Raw genomic sequence first — 18,574 nt, forward strand, 5'->3', positions numbered from 1 at the left:
TCCAGTCCACTTACTCTCTCTCTGGAAAAGGCTGCTATGAACCATATGGCCTTAGAGAAAGAGCAAGGAGGGGACCAAATCAGCAGCAAAGGCCACGGCATGAGGCAAAATTCTGTGCCTATAACGCAAAATAAACAGCAGCAATTTAAACATTGCATGGTCTCCTTCCATGTGGTTGTGGTTTTGATAACCCTAAGATTATAAAATTGAATAAAGATTTGTTTTCCATATTTTTAAAAATCAACTCTTCTGGTTACTCTTTCTGGAAGTAGTGATTGCAACAGAATTGTCTGTTCTTGTAAATAATAAGGACAAAGAAATATTTTCAAACAGCGCTAATTGAGATTAAAAAATAATGTTCTTGTGGGGAACATGTCAGAAGAGCAGATACTGACACTGAGCATGATAACACATTCTTGTATTTCTGTATTTTGTGCAATGAAGAACCTCAGGTGAGCTTTAGGCCCACTCACCGTGTAGAGGGAGACAATCTTAAGGGGGGGAAACCAAAGAAAAACACATGACAAATTAGTGAGACAAATTATTAATATATACACAGCTAAGTTTAAAGAAGCATACCAAAAACCGCACTTTAAAACTGAGAAGAACAAATGGCCAGCTCATTTCTTAGGAGACTGTGGTTCATGTTCTGGTTTTAGTATATTAGTGCTTATTAAATTCAGGGCCAGGACAGAAATAACAAAATGTATGGGAGAGGTATCTGCACGGTGGCATGGCCAAGTGGAGACAGCAAGGGCCGTTTCTTTTACAGACATAGAGTAGTCACAGTGAGCCGTGCTCCAGTCTTCTAATGTTGTCAGGCTTTACTCTGAAGTAAAGGCCCATGTGTATTTTCTAGAGCTCTACTGGTCCATTTCAAAAGTCATTTTCCCCAATAAATAGAATACTTTTATTTTCCCAGTGGTAAAAGGGAAAAAGGAAATGGTACATTATCTGCAAGAATGAGTCATCAGCCACTGCAGCTCTACCACGTCCTGGCCTCTCTCTGTCTACAGCCCTTCAAAAGCAGAGGGCTATCTTTTCATGACATACGTAAATCCTGCACCGCCTGGCTTCAGAGCGTAATTAATTCTGGCCTTTTCATGCTTAATGAAACACCTTCTACAGACGGCAGTAGCGGTGTTAGCTTCTTGTGTGTGCTAAGACATGAGATGCCTAGTGACACGCTGTTCTTCTTCACATGCTCCATGACACGACTGTGTGAGTACTGCTGTTATTTCTTCAAAATACCTCCCTAGAAAATTCATTCTGCCACCTGTATGAATAGTTTTCCCAAACTTTCCAAAACACGGAATGTTTTGTTTTTCAAATTCTTGGCAACAGACGAGTTTTTCCTATCTTGATGGAGGCTGCTTTGGAGGGGTATTTTAAAAACACAGTAATCTGGTAGATGCAGTTGCTCCGAGTTGTTTCCTTCACGAGGACATTTGGCCTTATTTCAGTGCATGTTTAGGTGTTATATTACAGAGGCCATTTCTCCATAGAGAATCTCGAAGTGTAAATTCTCAAGTTCCATTTCAAATCACAAACAACAAGACGGGTAACATTTTCATAAACATAATTTCACTGAACAATTCTCCTTCAAGTACTTTTCAGGACTCTAGCCTCATCTGGGGAGCCTGAACATGAAGCAGGTACTACAGCTTTAAATGCAAGTACCTTGTTTTAACTTTAAACCTAGACAGAACAGGTGAACAATAAAGTACAGAATCCCACGCACCTCTTTAGGCGTGACCCCAGGCATGCGGATATCCAGCGCAAAATCTGATGAGCCAACAGGAGTAACTGGTCTGGTGGTCCCGAGGCATTCATTGGAAAATGATCTGGTAGTTTCTTTAAACCTTAAGAAGATAATTTGAAAACTCTTGAACATAACTGGAAGGGCAGAAATAAGTCCTATGACCTTAAGGATTATTAATGTAGATCCAATAAAAACTATTAAAAAACAACCCTGATTCTGTAACAGCCCTAACACCCAGAACCAAATTATTGTCTATGAACAACATATAACCAATTCTTAGGCAACAATCAAAGGAACTAAGCAGGGTATATTTAAAGTTCAGCTCGACAAAATCTTGTATTACATATTTATTTCTGCTTAATGAAGATGTTATCGTCTTCACACGCAAGCAGATTTTCTAGCGGTAAGTCTCTGAACTGTAACATTTTATCAACTATGAGTGTCCAGCTTTACTAATTAGAAACAACAACAGAAACCCCTAAGCACAATCTTGCTTAGGTACAGTTATATGAGGACGAAATAAAGACTGTGATGTTCATTACAAATGTACAAGTACATAAATATTTCATGTGGTAATTACGAGGTGCGTGTATACAGCTCTGTATTTCCCAGTGAGCTATCACTGCCAACGGTCTTCTCCCCACCACCGATCCGTCTTGTTATTTTATTCCTCCAGCTGCTACATGCAGGAAGGCATTCAAGTCTAAACAACTATATCGTAGTCTAAAATATTTCCCCAAGAGGGAGCGATTAGTTCTGGAAGTCACAACTTCTAATTGGAGTTCCAAAAGCAGCTTGGCTACAGAGAGGTGGGTGGGCTTTTTCTGCGAGGGGCACTTCAGGAGAAGTTCCTGAGCCAAAATTCCAAGTCGTTCTGGGGTAGAGAAAATCAGCCTTGTTGAAAAAAAAATTATTTTTTTCAAGGAGCCGGTTACTACAAGTGACTACATTTCTAAGGACCATGCACAGAAGCAGCCCTCCCTCCCCAACCCCCCAAGCCTTCCTCCTGTCCAAAGGAAACAAACAAGCCCAGCACTCACCTCTTGAAAACAGAAAGTGGGCTTCTGAAGGCCAGGCAGCTGCTCTGCAGGGTGAGCAGCAGCAGCAGCAGCCGCGGCAGGCTGCGGGCGCGTCGGGCCATGTCCACGCAGGGGCCGGGGCAGCGGCCAGGCGGGCGGGAGCGCAGGGTTGGCGGCGGACGCTACTTCATGGCCGCGGGCGATGCGCGGCTCGCCGGGTCCGCGAGGTCTGATCCCCTCGCGTGGGAAGCGGCGCTGGTGGCCGCTGCGCCCGCGGGAGCCGCCCGCCCTCCAGAGCGGCCGGAGCCGGTGCGGCTGCTGCGGGACGCCGAGGTCCTTATCGCTCGCAGTGCCAGGGGCTGTGAGGGCTATCGCGCAGACCCGCGTCAGTCATCATTCGGAACCTGCAAAAATAGAAGCCGATAATGGATGACTAACACATTACAGCATTTGTCCTCAGCAAATCCCAGCCGAGGTTCTTCCGTACATGAGGAGTTTCACAAGCTTGCGCCCAAGCCTGGGGAAAATGCTGGTCTGTTGATCTCTCTCCACCCCCGCCACAAGCCCCCGCGACTTCTCAGACCCGGAGCGAAGCCCCTGTCCTGCCTTAGCTTGCTCTTCCGCCCCTACGCCCACTCCGGATTTTCTATTTCTATTTTTTTATTTTACTGCTGTTTTAATGTTTACCTATCTCTTCCCTCTGATTTCCCCTTCTATCATCCCCACTATGGGCTTCTTCCTCCATCAGTCCCTCATCTCGCCAAAAAAAGCAGTGCTCCAGACCTCCGTTCAATGTAAACAAAGTTATTCACTCAAATCACTGACTAAGGCACAGGGGATAAACCAGAGAGACAAAGCTCTTAGAGACTACAATAATCGGGCAGAAAAGAGGAGAACAAAGGCGGTTCATGTAAATGTACCACAGGGCTACAAATGAGAAGAAAAAGAGAGAAAGCTACCCCCTGCCTGCACAGGCATCTCTATAGAAGCAATTGCCCAAGTTCTCAGAATTACTTTAAAACAAACTAAAACTCTACCGTTAACATGATATGTGCTTTGCAAATGCCCATTAAAAAAATCTGGCATCTAATATACAAAGCAATCATTTCTTCCCAGTGCGGCATGCATTCCCAAAGATACCCTATCATAAAGTTTAGAAACCAATGACAGAATTAGAAATGGGTGGGAAGGGAGTGGGGAGGGTCTAACCATCCTCCAAATGAAGTGTATCTAAAAAGACGATGGTCAAGAACTTCCAAGACAAGTGAAGGCTCAGGAAAGGATACCTCAAAATTAAGCCAACTTCGTTAAGTTGAATAATTTTATCAAAGTGAAATTAACAGCTTTAAAAGAAAGTTCTAGATCAAGGTTTTCTTATGTTTCTTCTTCCTTTCCATACAAGTGCTCTTTCCCTCCTCCATATGAATACTCTCAGCTGCAGAAGGGAATACAGCCCTCTTCCATGCTCAGCCTGAAACCCTACTATCTTAAGGAAAGCAGGAATGCAACCCTACCGGACAGACTCCCATGACCAGATCATGTCCCAAGCACATCCAAATACCGAAAGGATGGTTTTCTGGAATCTTAATTACCGCAATAAAAATTTACAGTCTATATTCTGCAAACATTACCTCTTTACAGAAAAGGTGGTATGCTTCAGAATATTTCCGGCTAGTGGGACAGTCACACTCCTGTCTTTGTCTTACTATACTGTGATTTCCCCCTTTCACAAGCATCTAAGTTTGTATGCTTTTTCCATGGGCTAATCTTTGTCAATTTTTTTCAACGTCCAACCCATTCAGGCTTAAGAGAAGTTTCTCTGTTATCTGCAGAAGCTAACCAGGAGTATGACATTCCACACTCAACTAGCATAAATTCTAGGACTCAAGTAGGCTAAACTCTAAAATAATAATGCTTTGACTTCACTAACTGTGCTGAACATTTTTCAGATTATGCATTAAGTCTGACAATGACAGTCAGCATTAATTTAAAATGTATCACATTGTGAAATAACTTCTCTATCATGGAGTGCTAAATGTTTATTTTAATCCATAATCATAAATATGCTCCAGAAAATACCAAAGCAGTTGATCTGATGACTAAAAGTAAATAGAATAAAAGTCAGGAGTTGGGAACAGTTGCTTCACAGTTTAGCTTATGCTTTAGTAAGCATTGCGTGGGGATCTGAGTTCATTTGTTAGTATCAAAATGAGGAATCATGTAAGTTAAGGCATTCTCCACAATAATGTTAGCCTCTAACTTACCCTCTAGAGCTCATGGTAAAGATAAGCTGTGTGTGTATGTGTGTGTGTGTGTGTGTGTGTGTGTGTGTGTGTGTATGTATGTTTGTAAAAACCAAAAACATAAGCAAACAAATAAACACTGTCAACTGAACAATATTCGTCATGGCCATCATTAATTTAAACACCAAATACAAAGAAACTAAAATTTAAAGTTCAACTACTTCAGAGATGCTTGAAGCTCACTAGCACCCAAGGACCACAGGTGATTTACATAAGCAACTGACATTTTAAAAATAATGTAATGTTTGTTTGAACTGTGCCTTTGGCTCTCTGTTGGAGATGAGCAACAAAACCCTTGAGCTCTGTCCTTTCTCTGGGTAAAGGAAAAGGCCTCCTGGGGATTGGGTGTTGGTGTTGAGGGCTGTGCTATTGTCTTTGCTCCCAACTAAGTGACAAAATAGGACATTCCTCAAAGTCCTCTTTTTAAAAATGTGTATATTGGAAAAGGGCATCTTATTTCATCCAGAGCAGAATTCAAGGACAGTCCTTGTTTTAGCTGGCAAGGAAGCTTGGTATTAAACAAAACACTCGAATACAGTGTTAAAATTCTCTAACAGGAACACAACTTAAGTCCTAGCCTTGGAAATAAACTTCCATTTAATTGTCTGATTGATTGTATTACCTTTGATGTCCCTAAACCATCTACTTAAAGAAAAGAGAATTGAAGCTGTGGGTAGGAGAAAGGATGATATTTGTAACCATAAATACCTTTGTTATGGAAATGAAAGCAAATTATGATTATTAAACCTTTCAAAGATGGAATACACAGAATATGAAAATAAATGTTTAAGCATTTCATTTTTATTTCATAATTCCAATTAATATGCAATATGTATTATTCTGATTTTTCTCTCATGAGTTTTAAAAGTCAAATTATATGCTCCTGAGATAATGCCTTTACTCATTCAAAAATATATTTGAGGTTTTTTTTAAAATGACTAAAACTAAAAAGAGAAGATAATTTATTAAGGAAGTAAGAACTTCACATAACTGATGGAAGAACTATCCCTAGAAAAGACCATAAAAGAGACTCAAATATCTGAGAAAGGGAAGAGTCTTCAAGATGAAATAAACAAGATGAAACTCTTGACAGCATCTTCAGCAGAAGGCAGAGCCTGGGCATACCTGGTACAAGGGACAGCAGGAGCAAAGGCGCCTAGGTCGGGCAGAGGACATGATGTGTTGGAGAAGCAGTAATAAAGGCTCTGTCTCCTGGAGACAGGAAGCCCAGATGCCCCATTTTATCAGCAATACAAAGCACATATCTTGTTTATATCTCCATAATTTCACCGTGCAATGATAATTTATAGTTTATGCCTGTATGGGTATTAATTCTAGAAGCAGATCATTAGGTAGTAAGTCAGGTCTGCACTGGGTGACCATAAAACTAACTGGGATCTTAAAGAGTGTTGGTTATTCTCACTGCTTCTGTTTAACAAAGAGAAAAGAAATGCCTGAGATCTGTAATTGGTTAAAGACTCGAAGAAACATGCTGAACAGTTTTTCATGGATTTATATACCCAATAAGAGAAATGGAACAGAATAGTGGCTGTTGAGGAACTGAAGGAAAGCTGTCTGGTGTCTAGCTCTGTCTGACTGAATACAGAGTCTCTGAGTGAGTGCAGTCTCTCTGTGCTTTCTTCAACAGAAACGATCACAACACCTACTTCATAAAAGCTATTCCAGGAATAAGTGAATTAATCTCCTAAGGACAGAGCCAAGTGTGTACTAAATGCTTGCAATTATTGCTGCTCCAAATACATATTCAGTGCTATAATGTTGAGGACAGTGATAATCAGACAGATAAATTCCCAGTTTTACAGAAAGTACTTTCTAGTGTGTGTGTTGAGGAGGGTTGTGTATGAAGGGAACAAAAAATAGCTAACAAATTATGAATTTCATTTACTTTTAAGAAGGTTGTATGAGGTTTCCTAGAATGACGTGACTAAACTGACCAAACAATGCATATCCATTCACACAGCAACTTGACTTCCGGGCACTTATTCTTGAACAAAATTTAAACAATGACACAAAAACGTCAATAAAGATATTTAATAGCACTGTTTAAAATAACAAAGAATGAGATGTTTTTAATAGTAGCATTGTAAGCCACTTAAATGTACATCCAAAGCAAATTGTTAATATTTTTTTAAAATATGAAGGTATTCCTTTCTAAAAGACAAGTTTATTTTTACAGCCAAGAGCAGTCTAGAATACACTGTTTTTCCCTTTGCATAACTAATATCAAATGAAAAAAATGTTGCAATTATATTACAGATAAAATCTTTTTTTCTCAAACCAGCAAAGATGATATTGACCTGATGCTTCAACATTTCCAGATACTTTAGGAAGACCTCCATTTTATTTTTTTAATATTTTTTATTATTATTAATTACACTTTATTCATTTTGTACTCCCCCTAAGCCCCTCCTTCCTCCCCTCCCGACCCCACCCTTCCTCCCCTTTCTGCATGCATGCCCCTCCCCAAGTCCACTGATAGGGGAGGTTCTCCTCTCCTTCTTTCTGATCTTAGACTATCAGTTCTCATCAGAAGTGGCTGCATTGTCATCTTCTGTGGCCTGGTAAGGCTGCTCCCCCCCTCAGGAGGAGGTGATCAAAGAGCAGGCCAATCAGATTATGTCAGAGGCAGTCCCTCTTCGCATTACTATGTAACCCACTTGGACACTAAACTGCCATATTTTAAAACAAGTGCTTGGAAGATGCTGCACCTTCTAAAGGCACTTGTTGCTAAGCCTGGAGATCTGAAGCTCAAATCCTGAAGACCCACATGGAGTAGGCCAGCTCTCTACATGTATACACACACACACAAACACACACACACACACACACACACACACACACACACATACACACACACACACACAAATCAACTTTAACCTGCCTACAAGAAGTGTAGTTATAAGGAGGGAACAAAGTTTGAAGGGAAGTCCAAACAATAATTGGCTCAACCTGAGACCCACCCATGGTAGAGAGCCAGCGCCTGACACTAATAATGATACTCTGTTATGCTTACAGACAGGAGTCCAACTTGACCGTTGTCTGGGAGGCTTCAGCCAGGAGTGGATCAGGACAGATACTGCGACCTGCGACTTACAGATAAGCATGGGGCATAACTCTGGGGAGTTCCTGTGGAAGTGTTGAAGGAAAGATGGAAGGGCCTGGTGGGGACAGAAACGGCAGTCCCCTGGGGGCTTATAGAACCCGAGACGTCAATCAAGAAGCACGCATGATCTGGATACATGTAGCTACAGATGGCTTGGTCTTTATAGGGGGATGTAAATAAATTAATAAGTTAATGAAAAACATGAAAGGAATTTAAAAAGTGCACCCTACTATGTGGCTAGCAATTAGTGCTAGATATTGGCAGATACATGCCCTCACTCTGTGGGCAGATAAATGCCCTCACTCACTTTTGGGGGCTGCTTGGGTGTTCCTAATAGATGGCAGCAGGCTTCTCCTGGTATAGTTTTTTTTATTATTGTACCATCACAAGTCTAAGGAATCTATGATATACCATCATATTGGCCACATAGATGCACCCCACCCCTGGATGCTTTCATTAGGTGACAAGAGGCTTTGTCTTGCTAAGGCCATGTTCATGTTGGCTGTTACTTAAGTGGTCTCTCCCCCATTGTTTCTACCGTACAATTACTATTTTCCTTTTAATTAACCTTTTTTTGTGGGAAGGTTACTTTTACTTTATAGATATTCAATTTTTTCATCAGACTTTCAACTGATTTTACTTATTTTATCAGAGTGGGCTCATGGTTCTCTGTTTAATGAGTTTTAATCAGTTATCATCTTTAAGTGCATTGCTTCGATGCTAAAATTGTCTCAATTGTGGTCCTTCAAAGCTATCTTTATGTCCCTTTGCCATTTGCCCATGATTCTTGGATTATTATAACTTTTCCTTCTGCATCCTACCTGGCCATTATTGACACCTCGGAATGGACTTTTCACCTTATTTGGATTCTGACAGCCACATGACTTATTGGAATCTGAAATGCCCTCTGCATGATGTATGTCAATAATCAGTGGCCAGCTTGGCACAACTGGAAGGTGGCAGAACTTTCATTCTAAGAGGGAAAGTCTAAAAAGGGAGTTTTGGGTATGCGAAAGAATGCATTTGAAGCCGGTAAGGAGCGACTCTCGATCTTTCCTCTTTCTGTCCTGTGTTCCTAGCCAGGAAATAAATGGCTGTGCTCTGCCGCACTCCCCCTGAAAGGTCTGCTGCCTCAACACATCACCCAAAGCAACTGAGAGAATCTACTGTGGGCTGATGCCTGTCTCCTTACAAAGCGATTATCTCAAGTACCTGATACACTGACAGCAAGCAGATGGAAACACCATATCTATCGCCATGTCAACCATATTCACACTTCCTTCTCTGCTACTAAGTGCCTGTCCCATTACCTGAATGTCTACCCTGCTGTGCTCTACCTAACGGCTTTAGGATTGTATCATTGTATCAGAAAGGAAGCGAAAGCAGAATGCATGTGTGTAAAAGTCAGAGACACTCCACCTTAAGCATTTCATGTAGTATTTTTATATGGAGGAGTGGCAGGCTACCACTTTCTGCTGACATTCCTTTATAACATGAATTTAAATTTAATTTTCATCAGCTACGATATCCTTTGTACCCACAAGAAAACACAGACATATGTGTCTTTAAAACATATTTTATTGAAAAAATTTTTATTGAGTGAGGTTCTTCATATTTCAGTTTATTGGTTACCTTATTACCTAGAGTTGGGTAATGTTTAGAGAACGCTCCAACATTTTCCTTGCTTAGCAAGATTACAGACTAAATGCTAAGATGGTTATACAGCTGTGGTGTATGTCCCAGCATCTCAGCACTATTAACATTTGGGCTGAAGAATCCTGTGATGTGCCAGGCTGTCCTGTGTATCACCAGATGTTTAGTCATAGCTTTGGCCCTCACCCACTAGAAGCCAGCAGCATTCCTCTGAGCTGTGGCAACCAAAAATGTCAACAGACATTATCAAATGTCATCTGAAGGATAAAAGAACCCTGCCTGAGAATTATTGTTGTAGCTCATTAAGATGAAGTTTAGTTGTTAACCAATGAAATGTCAATTCCTTTTAATACACATAAAAGTATAAGAATGTGTTTATGAATATAGAACTTCTAAAACAACATTAAAAACAGAAAATAAGATGTTTCCCTGTATCTTGACTATATGTTTTATATATGGAATTATGTTTAATATATATATTTGAGGGTGATAACCCAAAAGAGGAGTGATGAGGGACCTAAGGCTCAGAAAAATTAATTTACTGTTTTAATTATATAGTGCTAGAGCTGGGACTCCAATCCTGACTTTTGGGCTTGTTTTTAACTCATACCATCCAACACATTTACAGAGGATCTTCTCATTAAGTGTAAATAAACAAGCAAATCTTCTGAATACTATTTTCTTATACAAATCACCACAGTCAATATTTATTGAGCACGTATTATACCCAGGTCCTCTGTGGTAAGCACTTCACAGAGTTTTAGTTTATCCTTGTAGCTCTATGACATTTGTGTGGCCATTCCTGTTTTACAGAAGTAGAAACAGCAGTCCTACCTAGGGTAGACACCGTGATATAAATAAGCATAGTGCTCCCACAACGCACTTCAAGATATTAACTGCTCAGCTGCACAATGAAAACTCACTCCCTTAGTAGGAAGCATTAATGTTTCCTCTACAACCTTACAGACATTGCTCATTTAGCTAACACAGTAGGAAACAAAGAAAGGGGAATGGCTGTGCTTCAAATATGATTCAAAAGTAGATTATGTTTGGTTTACAAGGGTCTTCTCAACTGCTTTGCCAAATAAGAGCAAATGTTTCAAAATTTCACATCAAAGTCATTTCCACAGCTGTGGCAAGTCCTGTCTTTTTCTTTTAGTCAGGCTGGCAGTGAGGATGGCCACAGTTGCCACTGCTCCCTATATGCTCTTGACCTTGAAGTCCGGAATAGATTTACTGTCCCCCGTCACCTCATAGTTGTTATGCTGTAATCGTTGATGTATAAAGTTCTTTTCTTTATGTGGAAAGGAAAAGTTTACCCTGGATATCCATGAAGCTAATCATCTACAAATGCTAAATCAATCCCCCTTCTCAATTCTTTTCATTAGCAAGACTCTAGACTGGTGGCATTGTATTCTCTTGGATCTATGTGAGAATTTTCTCTTCTAATATGGTAACACTGTGAAACATCCTGTGCTTGAAAGTCAAAATTAGCTTGGTATTTGTTATATATGCTAAAAAGTCCCCGATGTGTCATTCAGCATGGGACCACTGCATTTACAACTTGCCAATAGTAGCACCTGTTTGTTTGTTTATGGTTTACAAAATCTCTATCAGATGCCCTTTAATATGTCCGTTAGACATCAAATGAGTTGGTTTTGTAAAAATGTTCATGGAGAAAATAGTAAGAGGTATGGTTGTTAATTAAGTTTCTCAGCTTTGACTAAAATAAATGTTACTTGTGAACACATGTGCCTGCTTCCCTGCCAGCATGCTTTCCTGTAAAATAAGAAATCCCTGGTTTACAAGCAGCACTGTCTGCAGCTCTATGGGCTGCAATGGCAGGGTCTCAGGAGAATCCTGACTTGCACAGAAAAGCAGTGCAGGAATTGGCAGTGTCTAATTATGCCACATAGGTGGAACTATGCTTAGGTATCCTGCTCATCTGCCCACTGGGTATTTTATTGATTTATAAACACAGAATTTAGTTTTAGAAAAGTAAAAACAATTCTCCAGCTGTCACCTTGCTTCTCTTTAAAACAATCCTTGTTGAGTGAACAGAAAGGCTGTTAACATGGCTTCACAGCTATTTCATACAGAGATTTCTATACTAAGTAATCTCTGCCTTAAACCAGTAAGTAAGCAAGGGCCAGATACATAAGCCATCCCAAAGGACACTTGAGAAATTAATAAACTTGCTTCTTCACCCTCAATGAATCTTCCAGGAAGTTGTTTAAAACTAATTCCGAAGATCAACTAAATTTCAAATGTCATCTTGGTTGTTTCAATGAAGTATGAATCACCGAATAACACACTGAGACGGGTATTAAAAGACTAAGATGTTACACATTAACACTGCTATCTTCCTCTGAGGGTCTCTGTGTTGGCAGTTTCTTCAACTCAAGAGGACCTTGGAATGTCACAGAGGGAGGCGGCCTCTTGAGCTTAAAGGCAAATAGTAGAATGCAGGACTCCGGAGGATGTGCTGTGGGCTGAGAACCAGCTGTCCTTGTGTTCTCTTGCCATTTGTCAACACATTTTTAATGAGATGTTCCTGACTTCTCCTATTCATGGCTCTACCTTCCCAGGCAGTTAGTCCTGCAGCACTCTCATCTCTGTTTCGTTAAATGCTTCCCAACAGCTTCAGTGGCAGGAGTTCTAACCACACAGTAGACTAGCTCGGGCCTGCGCCTTCCCCTTACTGATTTATATTCTTTTTCTTTAAGAAATCTATTGAAAACAATTATGACTTTTCTTTTGCTTCTTGTGTTCCTCGGAAAGATATTTTTTTCTTCCACAGCAATGAACGGTATTTGCAAACAATCCTTTGTTTTCCATTTCAAATGTCTGAATCTTTACAATAAAATGCCCATAAATACAGCTTTTCCTATTATAAAAGGTTTGCTCTTCTTTAAATCTCTCAGCTATATAATTACAGTGTTCAAAGTGAAAACTATAATCTTATGGTTCTATTACATAATTGAAAACTCATGAGAGCTTTTCTTAAAGATCATGAAAAAAAATATCAAAACATTTTCTCTCATATAATTCTGTGTGACTGGGTTTACAGCAACCTAAAAGAATTAAACAATGTCAAAGCAGATGCTGAGCCTGATGGCCAACTGATGGGCAGAGTGAATGGAATTTTATGTAAGAAGTGGGAAATAGTAAGAGCTGGAGGGGACAGGAACTCCACAAGGAGAGCAACAGAACAAGATAATTTGAACACAGGGAACTTCCCAGAGACTCATACTCCAACCAAGGACTATTCGTGGAGATGACCTGGAACCCCTGCACAGGTGTAGCCCATGGCAGTTCAGTGTCCAAGTGGGTTACATAGTAATGGGAAGAGGGACTGCCTCTGACATAATCTGATTGGCCTGCTCGTTGATCACTTCCCCCTGAGGGGGGAGCAGCCTTACCAGGCCACAGTAGAGGACAATGCAGCCACTTTTGATGAGAACTGATAGACTAAGATCAGAAAGAAGAGGAGAACCTCCCCTATCAGTGGACTTGGGGAGTGGCATGCATGCAGAAACGGGAGGGAGGGTGGGATCGGGAGGGGAGGAGGGAGGGACTTATGGGGGGATACAAAATGAATAAAGTGTAATTAATAAAAAATTTAAAAAAAAGGATTAAACAAAACATGTGCTACACACTGCTTGCTCAATCTCAGTTTGAATGCCATTATCAAATGTGCATAGTTGAAAACGGTTGCTTAGAAAACATAGAAGCTGCAATAAAATTTAGTTTAATTATAAGATGACCATCCCATTTTTTTAACCTCCTCAATTTTTAAATATGCAACTCATCAGTGAAAGAGGCACAGCATAGTAAAGCAGCACGGATGCAGATTTTAATTTCTGGTCCATATTAATAACAGTTTTCTTTGATCAGCTTCCCCAAACTCCCCAAGAACTATCAGTGGAGAGCTTCATAATTTTCTTCTGCCTGAAAATGATCAAAGCATTCTCATGTTTCTTTGATGCTGCTGTACAAACAGGTGGTGAGTTTATTTCATTGCTAGTAAACTGTTTCTTGCTGTCTTGGGCTTAGGCAGAAGTGGTTTACTTTCACAGGGTGCTTGGAGAATGGCTTTGCTTTCCCTACCTTTAATCCTCTTTACAAGGTTTCCCAGAGAGATCTGGAATTAAACTGAAAGCTCAGAATAGAAGATGCTCAGGAGCCTCTAAGCCCGAGAGGCCACTTGCTCCAGCCCCAGTGAAAGCACTCCACACTTATTCTAGCCTGAGCATACTTAGTTCATCTTGCTTGCCTTCTCTCTGCATTACTGAAGTGTCGAGTTTTCAGATTTTCATGGAAAAGTGTGAAATAGTTGTATTTTACAGCTTTAACCAAAATAGAGATGTAAGATCACATGGACAAGTGATTTCTTCCAGTAAAGAAGAAAAATTCCTTTTAAACATAAGGATGTCTAAGGATCTATACATTAAAACAATGATACTATTTTTGTTTTGTTTTGTTTTATTTTGAGACAGGGTTTCTTTGTGTAGCCTTGGCAGTCCAGGAACTCTGTAGACCAGGCTGGCCTCAAACTTACAGAGATCCACATGCCTCTGCCTCCAGAGTGCTGGAATTACAGGCCTGTACCACCACCACCCAGCATAACAATGATACTATCAACAACTCAGTAATTTAGATTGTAGGTGCTATGAAAGGAATTTAGAGTAGGTGCTATGAAAGGAAGAGCCTTAAGTACTTTGCACAAATGATGTGTTTTAATTTTCACAATATCCTGTAAACAGTCTCACTATTATCTCCCCTTCAGATAAGGAAATTGAGAAGTTAATGAACTTGGTGCCCTGTAAGGAGAAAGACAGAGACTGAAATTCAGGTTTAGCAGACTTCAAAGACAGGAACTGTTTTCAGTCACCAGATTACATTTCTGGTATTATCTGAAAATACATAAAAGCTAACTGAACAATAACTGATTCAGCAATGCTCCTAAGTGAATTCATTTTTTATCATGCATAATTAAAATCAATAGTACACTGAGGAATAAGGATGATAATTGTTTCCTATAGTTAATTTCACCACCCCCAGCCCTATCTTTTCTTGGTATTTGAAAAAAAAAAAAAAAAAAAAAAAAACTGAAACAAAACCTATTGGTATGAAATAGAGGGCAAAAATCTTACAAGTGGAGTCAGAAAACATGGGTCCTAGTCTTATTTTAGCAATCTACTTCACACCTGCTTAAAGTGAAGGCCATGCTAAATGGCCATCAAAGGGCTCTTGAAAGAGACAAAACAATTGCGGCCAATTCTGAAGAATAAAGCACCAGTGAATTCATAATCTAGTATTAGGGTTTCAGATTTGGCTTTATCAGTAGATAAAAAATATAAAATTTCTCTTTGATCTTCTCAATTTAGCACTGCTCATTCTAGATCTATTTATAGCTCATCTTCAAGTATCTTTTCAGTTAGTAGAACATCTTCAGACAGCAGATACTTTACAATTACTGAAGAGTTGAGAAAAAGCACAGCTTGAGTGTTCAATTTAGTCTTCCTATCATGCACACATATGAGAAAGACAGACAGACAAACAGAGACAGAGAACAAAACGAGACAGAGGGAGCAAACATAGTAATTCTGTCAGTTAAAAAAATGCAACTTAGAGGGGCATGCATGCAGAAAGGGGGAGAGGGTGGGACCGGGAGGGGAGGAGGGAGGGGCTTATGGGGGGATACAAAATGAATAAAGTGTAATTAATAAAAGTTTAAAAAAAAGATTTAGAAGTGGTAATAAAGTAATATTTAAAAATAAAAAAAAATTCAACTTAAACCATTTGATTAACATAGTCAATATTTATTCCAAATTTTATTCCATAGTATATTCCTCAACTTTCAACATGAGGCAAATAATTTAAAAAGGAGGATCCTGAGGCTTGCATGTCCAAACTATGAGTCTTGGCTTCATGGTTTTGTACCTGTGGTAAGACAAAAATGGAATATCCTGATAGAAAGGAGACAGAGCAGAGCTGCTTACCCAGGAGCCAGCACAACAGGAGGAAGCAGTCAACACTATCCCTGGAATAGCATGCACTCAAGGACTTTCTTCCTGAACTATGTCCTGCCTCCTAAAGTTTTCACCACCTCCCAAGAGCTCCATTAGCTGGGGACAAGCTTTATCATTTAGCTTTTGGAGGACTTTTAAGACCAAACAAAAACACTAAAAATTTATTGACACTACGTCAAATCATTAACAAACTTTTGTGTGTGTGGGGGGCACCCAAGAATGGATGGTTAATAAAATCACAAGTTTACGACTCATGACAAACTGTATAGACACAGACTCACAGATCCAACTGGCCCAAGCAATCAGCAGTAGAAAGAAACACACATTTATATTTCAAATACAGTTAGAGATTTCTGGAACAAACAGAATATGGAATGGTGGATCAAATCAGGTTCTTGAGGTTTAAACAAGGCAAGCAGATTCTTACTAGTGAAACTTGTTCTCCCAAGAGCACTGTTCTTAAGGCATTTTACAGGATGCAATGTGCTGTGTGGCTATGGACAGGGAAACATTAAGTGTCCTAGGGATATGATGCTTTCTGTGATTCACTTGATTCTGTTGAACTTGAGACTCATTACTAAATACGTGGATTGTTTAAGTTATTTTGCTGGAAATTGGTTATTTTGAAATAGAATTTTAGAAATCAGTATATCTGAACAATTTCAATCTTTTTAAGTTTGCTTCTCATTATAACTGCAACAATATACTTTCAGTAATCCCAGCCAGACTACTTTGAAATGACACATGCCAAAAGATTTATTATAAACAGAAACGAAAGGGGCTTTATAGCTTTAAATGCAAATTCATCAATGTAGAAATTATGGATTTAGATGAGTTTATATTGTTACTTAAAAATACACAAAAGGCTGAGGATGTGGTTTAATGGTTCCAGGATTACCCAGAAAGTACAAAGCCCTGGTTCTATCCTTATTAACACCAGAAAAAAATCACTATAGCCATTTTTAAAACTAAAAATTCTATTGATAAAATAAAACTAAAAAAACATTCTCCAGCCTCCACCATCGAACTTAATCAGAACGTACTTAGGAAAGCTGCCCATATCTGACAACACTCTCAGAGACTTCTTTGTTCTTATCAATGCATTCAACATTATTGGCCTGTACTCACAGGCTTATCATTTGAAGTCATTAAGTCCTGTGTGGCAAGTCACCTCATTGACTCAGGAAGAGACATCCCCTGAGAAGGCAGCTTCTAGACTGACTTCATATAATCAAGTACATATCTAGAAGGTTCTGAATATACTGTGCTGATTTCTACTCTTTGTACACTAATGAGCTTTTGTTTTATTTCCTGGTAGCCTTATCTATGATTAAACACAAATGATAAGTTAACTGATAAAGATGGACAAATGATAATATTCAATATGAGTGGAATTAAGTAGGCTATGAGAAACGTACACTTTAAATTGTTCATGAAGAAAATTAAAGTTAATAGTGTGTGTGAAATTCCTTGTCCTATAAATAATAACACAGCAGTAATATGTGCTATGTTTTTCTTGAGGACCACAGTTATTTTAATATATTACAATACTATTAATTATTTATTCTGATTTAGCCAAATCAGTATTTTTGAATGCCCTTTTTTATTTCTTGATTCTGTAACTTTATGGTTGTGTCCTTACTTTTTCACAAAATAGTAAAATTTTATTTCCTATCAAAAAGGTCAACACTTTAATTAATACATTTGTATCTTAGCCAAATACTAAATTTAAAAATTACAAAAATGAATGAATTAAGCAGTAGTGTTATTTGCCTAAAAGACTAAAATTTAAGGAAAAAATTTCCTTTTATTTTTGATATTTGAATCACTATTGGCACAGTATTGTGATGAGATAAAGGTTCATTAGCGCTTCCTTTGTTATGTAAGATCAAAACACACTTGAGTGGAAATATTTTACTGAATTACAATTATCCTCCAAGGACATAGCAAATGAGCTATCATTAAAAATCTTTAAATTTAATTATGTAACATGTTCCAATACATAATCAAAACACCTACGGATATAAACTAAGCATTTCACTTTCATTCCTGAAACCAAGAAGAAATTCAACATTAATAAAACTAGACAATGTTGGGGGTTGGTCTGATGCTTCTATTTTGATGCTAATTACTTGCCCCCAAGATCTGATTATTGCCCAGATACACCTATCTTCGTTGTGTAAACCTGTCTAAGACATTATTTCTGATTGGTTAATAAAACATGCCTATACCTGGGCAGGACGGAAGAAGGTAGGTGTAGCTAAGGTTCCAGGGTTTGCGGGACAGGAGAATCGTGAGAGGAGACAGATGGGAAGAGAGGAGAAAGGAGAACAGCACAATGGGTTAGCGTGGAGAAGGAACCTCATGGGCCAAGAGGAAGAACGCCGAGGATGGCGTGGATGGAGAAAGCAACCCAGATGAAAGGTAAGTATTTATAAAATTATAGATGGGAGATAGGCCAAGTAGGAATGGTTAAGGCAGATGGCATTGGTTGGGGCCTGGGAGGTGAATAGTGAGGTTATAGAGACAGTGTAGGTGGACTATTTGCCCAGCCCAAGGTAAGTAGGCAAATATAAAATATAACAGGGGCCTGTGTCTTACTGACTGTGCTAGCGGGTTAGATAATGCTGCCATAATAATCCTAGGGCTAACACCATTTATTTCCAACAATAAAACAA

At 39.2% G+C, this 18,574-nt stretch overlaps 1 protein-coding gene across 12 annotated transcripts in view; it reads right to left on the reverse strand.

Moving 5' to 3' along the window:
* Positions 1–18,574, reverse strand: part of Pam (peptidylglycine alpha-amidating monooxygenase) — a 295,916-nt gene that overhangs the window by 170,540 nt on the left and 106,802 nt on the right. For 11 of the 12 annotated variants that reach the window (XM_055628355.1, XM_055628353.1, XM_055628350.1 and 8 more), the window contains exons 2-3: positions 2,803–3,185; positions 1,742–1,862 (exon numbers count right to left, since the gene is read on the reverse strand). In XM_055628355.1, the coding sequence (XP_055484330.1) occupies positions 1,742–1,862; positions 2,803–2,903 (222 nt within the window). In that variant the 5' untranslated portion in view covers positions 2,904–3,185. Of the gene's footprint in view, positions 1–1,741; positions 1,863–2,802; positions 3,186–3,468; positions 3,530–18,574 lie in introns of those variants that run through there. The other variant, XM_055628351.1, reaches the window with a different exon arrangement.

This window comes from Psammomys obesus, unplaced genomic scaffold (assembly GCF_907164565.1).
Source record: "Psammomys obesus unplaced genomic scaffold, mPsaObe1.curated_primary_1811, whole genome shotgun sequence".
Classification (NCBI taxonomy): domain Eukaryota; kingdom Metazoa; phylum Chordata; class Mammalia; order Rodentia; family Muridae; genus Psammomys; species Psammomys obesus.